Here is a 9,471-nt window from a genome sequence, read left to right on the forward strand (position 1 = left end):
TGACGAGACAACCAATGATATTTTCCCAAACGTGGCTGGTAAGATACGCCCAGTCAAATCCATGAATAGTACAATAGAAAGAAAAACTCTGGTAAGTAAGTCATATAAGTCTTTTAAAATTGACTAATAATAAATATAATTAAAAATTGAAAAACGGAATTCCGCCTAAATTAGTTGAAAGCGTAACAAAGACTGAATCACATGTTCCCACCCAAGGTTTGAACCAAGAACATTTTCCTCCCTTTGATAACATGATGAGATTCTTCTATTCAAAATCGAACTCTGTAAACATAAAATTAACTATACAAAGACATAATAGTAATTTTAATTTTGTAAAATTTGAAAATGAATTTAAAAATTTTCTTTTTCTTTTTATTTTTCTTATTTATCGTAACCTAACACCACAACTTAAATCAACATTAGATATTGAAGACTTCAAAGATTAGAAAAACTGGTAAAATATTAGAATTTTTAAAAGAAAAATATGAGTTCAAATCTTTATTACATCTGTAAAACTCTTACGTATCTCAAATTAAAATTCAAGTATTAATAGTCAACTAAAACTCGAATTTTAATCATTATTATCTTTGTAATTTTGAGATATATATTTTTGTTTCTTTCTAGTCTTGTTTGATTTCGAGAGACTTTACATCCACACATTTTACTTCGCTTTGTTTCCGTTTAGGTTGGATTGTAAGTAATATAAAACTTCCTCCTCTCCATCGAATATTTGTCATGACAAATTGCATAACAAAGTTACTAGAAAAAAGGCCAGGTGCACCTTTGTTAAAATCAAAAAATTGTGTTTTGTCATATAGATATGGGACACATTCCATGCCACCAACCATAAAGTCAACCTTGAATTTCTTCATTGAATGAAACATCTTTGTTGCTCCTTCTATGAAGAAAATCCATGCCCGACAAATGAATTATTGAATACACCAATATCTTCATCTCCTCCTCATGTTATCGAGAAAAACATTGACAAAAAATGTTGACCCTATCTTCGTCTTCATTTTTTAAAATAGGGGGATATTTGAAACATAATAATCTTTTATGGGCTACTAAGATTAATTTTCCTAATTGACAAGCATGTAAATCAAAGACAATGTGGTGGTAAATAATTAGATATATAAACATATTAAACCAGTTGGCAACAAAAATTCAATTAACCCAAAGAACTTACAAGACAACTCCTTTGATTTTTCACACCATTAGATATAAGTGTTTAGGGTGGTATGAGTCTAAGGTTTGGAATTCTAGAACTGAGATGGCTGTTGCAAGGAGATGGTCCAGGTAAATGAATGGAGGAAGAAGACAAATCGAGAGAAAAAACAGAGGATGAAAAGGAAATGGTGGAGGAAGAAGGAAGAAGAAAGAGAAAGAAACGAGAATGAGAGAAGAATGAGACATTTTAATACGGGGTTATAAAGTAAACATATTTTGTTAACAAAATTTGATTTTGACAAGCAAAATATGATTTATATCATCAAGAAGTAAACAAAAAAGGGCTCTTCGGTGAAACATTGGGTGGGAGAAGGCAATCCAGTGTGTAACAGACAAAGAAATGGTCCAGGAGGAAGTGGGCATCGCACACAATGGCGGTCACATTAAGGCATGTAATGATCAGTTGAATTGAAGCTATGGGATCCACACCCACATCCCCCTTTGTTTGTAGAGGAAGGCTAAGATGCCCGGGCCCTGCTTCCCTTACAAACGTCGCTATTCTTATTGGATGCCCTGCCTGCACGCTAAGTTTCGTATTATTATCTTTATTAGTATTATTTTTCTACTTTGAAATTTCCGGATATTGCGTGGTCCTGGGGGTGTGATTACAGTATTTCTGTAAACGTCCAAAATTTGCGAGACTTGGAATTCAAGATATTCCAAAAAGGCCTCTTTTTGTGTTTCCACATCAGCCTAAGTACTGGCTTAAGTTCCCGAAAGGGCAGCTATCATGGACCCCTTCAAATATCATTGAATTAATTTCCGTTTGATATTATTTAGAAGTTGTTAAAATACCCCTCACAAAGAGATTTTTAATATTTCATATTCCTACTATCTATCAGTATTATGCATCTCAATTGAACGACTGATTGATCACAATAATTGACTATCTCCGTACATGGAAATAAACAATTTTATGCCCTTTGTTTTTATATTTAATTTAATTTCAAATAACAATTTTTGTCAACACGTTAATCGTATATACAATCTCAAGACTACTGTACGATATGAATATCTAATATTCTATGTTAACATTAAGCATCCTACACAGTCTACACCAAACATACACAAACTAAAATACAAAACCAAAATATCGAATATTTGGTATATAAAAACTAATGATTTTAAATCAAAATATAAGTATTGACTAAATTATTCTTTGAGATGACAAATTAGGGATGCCACGGATAGACCCAAAAATTTTTGCCTGTGACATACTAATTACATTATTCCAACAAGTGTTTTCACTAACCCATTATCCCAAAATATTAATGACCAGTAGTAATGTTTGGGATAAGCACAACTTGTCATCTTTAGTTATAATTAATATTAAATTGCACAAAAAGGCTTAATACTTTAAATATTAAATTAAATTAATCTTATGGGTGACATCATCCCATCATGCTAAAATGGATGCATGTGTATGCATACCATATTTCGTCTGAAATTGTAAAAAGGTGCCCAGCATCAGCATATCCCCTCACCACCTTTATCTCCTTATCCTTTTGATGAGGGACCGGAAGGTTGGCCACTTCTATTTAGGATGAGGAAGATTGTCTCGCCCTCATTGTATGTAGAGGCTGCGGTAGAGGTGGAGAGGATGAGGATGGTAGTCTCTTTCTAGTTGATCTATGTAGTAGTTAATGTATAGATTGAATGTATAGATTGAAGATAAACTTTAGAAAAAAAATAATAATTTTTCAAATTTTTTGACGAAAAAATAATTTTTTAGTTTTTTATATTAAAAAATAAAATAAATTTTTATTTTTTTAAAATTATCGATTAAATAATATTTTTATTCTTAAATTTAACGGATTTTTTTAATTTAAATCATTGACAAAAAAATATTTAAATTTTGAAAACACTAAACTCTAGATAAGAATAAGCATTCTATCTTTATTATTATTATCATTATTATTATTCAAGAATGTGTGTGATGTCACATGTGCTAATAATCTCATTTATTTTTTTTATCTTAGTAAAATTTATGTACACTCATTTTGGAGTGGAAGGTGACAAGAAGTAATGATTAAGATGTATGGTCTTGTGGTTCAATGACAAGAAGTAATTTTGTGTGTATTTACTAATTATCTTATATTAAAGTTTAATTTTTCATATTTATATATTGTATTTATTAGATGTGAAAGTTTAGTCTTTAACACTTTTTTTCAAATATAATCATCATATATTGTTACGATCTATTATTTAATTAAGTTTATTTTTTAACAGGTATATTCTCATTTGTATCTATAGACACTTTAAACTGTTAAACTCATCATTTGACTCATACTTTGATACTATATTAGAAATATATTAAGTCTATAAATATGAAGATTGAAACATATATTATACAAAATTAATTAGCTTATATTAAGGTTTAATCTACCACATTTATATATCATTTTTATTAGATATGTGTAATCAAAAACTTTAAAAACTTGAAGAGATCCATTCAAAAAAGTTTTTAAAGAAAATTAATACAATGTAGTATGTAATATAAAAACCCTAAACCTTTTTCTCACTTGCGTACTCTAAAACAATTTAAAAGCAAGGACTCAACGTCGAATGATAAAGAAGTGTGATGAACAGTAAAGAAGGGTGATGAACAAAGGAAAAATGGCAAAATGTGGTGAAATAACTCTTTGATTTAGAATGTGTGAAACTTGAAGGAGCCAGATTTTGGTCGAAATTTATAATGAAAAACACAAGTTAATAGTTGTGTACAATTGCGTTGAATGTGCAGAATGATTAAAATTTAAGTTTATATAAAAGAGTAATTTCATCGCACTCAAATGTGATTGCTATATGCTTAAAGTCAACAGAGTGGCTAATTTTTATAAACCTCACTTATTTTAAACTGTGTTGTAAGAAAAAAATTAAAAAAATAATTTATTTTTATGACTTTATATATAAAAGTTCAAAATGTATATTAATTTTTCATAATTTAATCTTTTTTTTAATTCTTAATATGTATCTTTTTTATTCTCAAGAAGACAAGCAATATTATATGTATACATATAAATATGTCTTTTTGATACTTAAGAATAATATGAGTTTTTTAATTTTATAAATTAAAAGTAATATTATATATATATATATATATATATATAAAATATGCACTCAATTCCCCATTATTCCTATATGACGGTGAATATGGGGCCTACTAAGTCATCATGTCACACACAACCAATAAAATGGGGAGGAATTGGTTCTCACTACGTGGAATGACTGCAATCCACGTTCTTCCCCAGGAGGGCCACTATGATTACGCCACGTAAGATGTATGGGTAAAATAGACATACACTTTTAGTGGGCACCAAAGTCGCCCAGACAAGAATTTTCCTTTTAACAATGTCTCTTTCGTTGAATTGTGTAAGGGATGGGCCATTTTCTTCTTATTCATGTCACACAAATTCACTTCAAGGTTGAAATATTGAATTTCAAGTGTCTTGCTCTGATGTTTTTCCACAAAGGAAATTACGAACCAGTAGATTGTATCCCCATCTTCTTACTATAGAAACCACTGGGTTTGCCGGCCTAAATACAGATCAGAATTCCATTGGATGCAATGAATTCTCCAATAGAGAATCGCACAACTTAAACCCAAAAAAAAAGAAACATAATCTCTTTTCTGATCTGAAGGATGATAACCAATTGCTTTGGTGCTCCGTCAAGTAGACCAAGCCGAATCATATCGTATCAGATTAGATGTAGTTTGGAAATTGTGTCTAAGTTACGCTTTCAACTTAACTTCTATCCGAAGGGGTGAAAAAGTTTAATAATACCCCACAAACGATGTGTCAAAAAAGAAAAAGGGAACAATATAAAGAGAGAGAGACAAGCAACAATGCAGAAAATAGTGAAAAAGATATACATCAGGAGATGATGTTTATTTACGACTCTTTAAGATAATTTTATTTATATCACTCTTCTTATGCATCATCAACATCTTTTCAACATGTATCAAAACTGGTTTTCTGAAATCCACTACATTTCTTTCTCCTCCCGTAATTGCAGATTTTTCCATATAGAAAAGAAAAGCATATCCGAAGAGAAAGCACATTCACTCAAGATAAAGGCATCAGGAAATCAAAGCTAAAAATCTGACTTGCAATTATTACTTAATGAATTGCGGACTAAAAGATAAAAAGGTTAATGTACAATCCAATTCTCACAAACCCATTTGATGAAAGAATTTTTTAACAGATTTAAGAATGGAAACCAGGAAATTAAATTTCTTGACGAACCGATGGTCCTAAGGCAAAAGAGTTCTTATGATATTCCTTGTGCAGTCACCAGTTTTCTTCCATGTAATCAATGAATCAAACCCATGAATGTACTTTGGTGACATGCAAGTATCAACATACACTTAGACCCTTCAGATAAGCCTCAGTTCATACTCACCAGCCATTGTTATGTATCTAACCCAAGGGAGAGCCTGGTAACCACTTTTCTCAATAATCTTCAGGTATCGAACCTACAAAATTCCAACATGTAGATAAAAAGTTCACCATTAGACTCAACTCTGTAATTGTTGGTTCTCTCAAGCTGCTTCATACATTCATTAAATTCAGCAAAGTTGGCCTGACCAACCACTTAATATCCATTTACAGTAACAATCTCAACTACTAGAACACTCCAACTGAAGTGATACGAGGATGTATAAGACAATTTAGTATGAGGCCATTCAATCTACAGTGGACATGTCATTTGATTTAAGGACCAATTTTGGGATAAACAACTTTGAATCAACAGTTTTCTCACATTGATCTAAGAAACTGTTATATTCTTGCAGAGAGATATCCAAAGGAATAATCACACATCAATGAGAACAGCAAACTATCATTTTATGAAGGCGTACCTGAATTCCTGAAACAGTAAAGTATGGTATTTCAAATTTCACACGTATGGGAGCCTTTCTTTCGGGAGTTGCTTCTTCAGCAGTTATGCTGGGAAGCGTGAACTCAGCCCTCAACATGTATTCCTAAGTAATTTTGATTTGTGAACAGTATCAAAACCATGACTGAGGTGCAATCATATGAAGAACCATAAAATTTTCTTCAAATTTTATGCCTAAACAATTAAAATTCAAAGTTAGCTCATACCTTGCCACCAGAAAAAGATTTTATTTTCCAGACTAATGCATCAGTTTCAGGTGCATATGATGCAGATCCCATTGAAGTCCGAATAATTGGATTGGAAGCATCAGCTGACACAGGCAATTCAATCTCAACATTTGTTGCAGTACTGTGTCATTCAATGATTTTTTTCATCAGTATTTAAGAAATTATAACAACTGCCTGTCCAGAATTTGAAGCAATAAAGCTGATAACAAAAAAATTGCATAACCTAAGTACCTCCGCTCCTTGAACTGACTTCTAGCTTTTACCAGGATCTCAACACGACTTCTAGAATGCTTCTCAACTTGAGCTTCCACCCAAATCAGAGGCTTCACCTGATCAAACCAAGAAAATCATCAAATTCCATTTTATATGCAATTCAGTAAGGGGCAAAAATTAACATTATAAGCCATAGGGTAAACCTGAGTATTGAGTCGATAGGTCATGAGATCAAAAGATCCATCAGGTGGAATGAAGGAGATGGTCCTATCATTTTCAAATCGAGCTAAGCGCACACACCTAGACAAAAAGGCTTGGCGAATTTATTAGATCATAAAAAATAAGGATTCACAACCATGCTTATTAACAGTTTATTCCGACACCATATTAAAAGTAGGCTACGGTCAAGCTACATACTGATGAAATTTGATGTCATCTAAATCAATAGCCTTTCCCTTTGTTGCTCGACCTTGTGCCTCCAACAATATTCTGTCGTTTAGCCCAAGCTTGCACTCAGGCATACCACTGGAAAAGAAAAATCAGTGGCTTTAGTCTCCAGTTGCAGCTAACATAATCAGAGAGTAGCAAGCTCAAACAAAGAAAATTTTGAGGGTGGAAGTAGATTTTCTAAAATAAGTCTGTAACAATTTAACTTTCCAACCATTCTATATGATAGAGTGGACATGCATGCAAAGGTCCATCACAGTCAACACACATGTAAAGAAGGCAATCTGCAAAGTTGAATTGAGATTACTTTTTCCTTTCTCTTCCGGTGTTGAAATTTTCATTTGAATCCATAAAAATAAGATTCACCAAGATTACCAAAATTGGACTAAGTTAGAGAAATCAATATGGAAGGAGTCAATAACTACTATTCTCATCATAAAATAAATCCTTCCACTTCAGTATGCATACTTCCTTTAGATAATGACACAAAGTATAGTGTGTTTTAAAAAATATTTACATGATAGTCAAATTTGATTCACAGTAGGGCTGGATTCGAGCCGAGCCGAGCTCGGGCTCGGCTCGGTTTTTTTAGGGCCAGCTCGAGTTCGGCTCGGCTCGGCTCGTTTTTCATATCAAAACGGCACCATTTTGTATATATATATGGATCAAAACGACGTCGTTTTGTGTAAAAAATTTAAAAAAAAAACAACCGAGCCAACCCGAGCCAGCTCGATCAAGCCGAGCAGAGCCGGGCTCGGCTCGAATCCAGCCCTAATTCACAGGGTCAAACAACTACTTTTACTGGCGTATCACAGCATTGAAAACTCAGAGTTGGACAACACAAGGGAATTACAAAATTCAACAAACTCGAATACTCTAAACATGATATACATTATTCATAGTTTTTGTTTTATGATATTCTAGAAGAATGAAAACTAAATTAAATTATTAAATACTCATTATGTGACAATCATGCAACACTAATATTCATCAATTTGTGCGCTTAACATCAGTTTCTTTGTTAGGAGTAACATTGAAGAGTAATATCAAGAACTAACTAGAAACTGAAACCACAGAAGTAAATAGTTCCATATTTCAGTGGACAACACACCTCAAATAAGTTCTCATCTTCAATGCCCCAACCACATCAGATCTAATTATTTGTCCATTGCTGTTGACAAGTATATTAACACTCTCCACAACATCCAAGAAAACCTGAAGAAACAATAAGAGATTTCAATAATTCTGTTGGTGTTATAAGCAACACATAAGAAGAAGAAAAGCAAAAGCCACCTACTTCATTCTTCTTGTATAGTATCCCTTCACTCCGCCAAGATACTGCATTTGTGACAGCCATTGGAGGCCTTTGTGTAACTTCCATTCTATATGCATCAGTCTTGATAAATTCCCTTAAGATGGTTGCTTCAGTGTATTGAGGATAACCAAAGTCCATCATCTCATCAAGCAACTCATACTGCCAAAGGCACAAAGAAAAAATTTACCATCTCAATTTGTTAAATGTTGGAGTAAATTAATATTATTAAAAAAAAGGATTAAAACAGTAACGCACCACCACCACAAAGTTATCTCTAAGTGATTCCTCCTCTAACTCTTCAAAATAATGCTTAAAAACCTGAGAGTAAGAAAATAACCATTATCAGACGCTTTAATTGATTAAAAACAAAACATGTGTGATAATTAAAAGCAAATAGAAGCAATGCTTACATCGACTATGCGGTGTAGAAAGAAAAGAAGACTGGCAGCATTGCAGTTCTGCCTTGACGCAGTCATAAGGTAAACATTGGAATGTTGTATAAACATATATGAGACTCCATTATCATAAACGACCGGATCTTGTGCTTGCGCATCTCCCTAAATCACAACAAATCACCGAAAAGACAAACAACAATCACTCAACTTTGAGCTTCTAAGCTAAATACAACAGATCCAGGTAAACGAACCAGATTTTAAGCATATTCGTCAAAATCAAGCTTAATTAACTTGAATTATACTAAGCGAGTCCAAACAATTGAGCATAAAATTAAAAAATGAACAAATTAGATAACCTCTTTCTCGATAAGCTTGGTGAAGAAGCGCTCCGCTTGAATAGCGGAGACATCTCCACGGTAATCCCGCCACACGAGAATCCGTCCCTTGATGTCTAGAAGAAACAGTGCCGAGACTGCACCTGCCATAAACGAATTTTTCTAGGTTCCTACAGATCAATCAGATATAAAAATTGTATAATATCATGGATGAGATCTGAAATAATCAGAGTCGGCCGATTAAGACTGAAAATTGATTTCCCTGTTGCTAATGTTTATGATTGTAAACTCGTAAAATATACTGTACTGGAGGCCGATCCACCCATCTGCCAGTGGTACTGGTCCTCATTGCGAGCTACCGAAGTCTTCCTTAAACGAGGTCGTTTTGAGTAAGATATGGTGTCAAACTTGCT

The 9,471-nt window shown here is 32.9% G+C and overlaps 1 protein-coding gene across 1 annotated transcript; it reads right to left on the reverse strand.

The window, feature by feature from the left end:
• Positions 1 to 5,316: 5,316 nt before the first annotated feature.
• LOC123213116 (AP-1 complex subunit mu-2) lies at positions 5,317 to 9,471 on the reverse strand. Its single transcript, XM_044632477.1, has 11 exons — positions 9,080 to 9,471; positions 8,739 to 8,885; positions 8,584 to 8,646; positions 8,311 to 8,487; positions 8,125 to 8,228; positions 6,984 to 7,091; positions 6,770 to 6,866; positions 6,585 to 6,682; positions 6,333 to 6,474; positions 6,089 to 6,211; positions 5,317 to 5,704 (listed from the first exon to the last, which is right to left on the reverse strand). Exons 1-11 carry the CDS (start codon positions 9,206 to 9,208, stop codon positions 5,606 to 5,608), a joined length of 1,287 nt encoding a protein of 428 aa, XP_044488412.1. The 5' UTR covers positions 9,209 to 9,471; the 3' UTR covers positions 5,317 to 5,605.

Source organism: Mangifera indica, chromosome 4, assembly GCF_011075055.1.
Source record: "Mangifera indica cultivar Alphonso chromosome 4, CATAS_Mindica_2.1, whole genome shotgun sequence".
Taxonomy (NCBI): domain Eukaryota; kingdom Viridiplantae; phylum Streptophyta; class Magnoliopsida; order Sapindales; family Anacardiaceae; genus Mangifera; species Mangifera indica.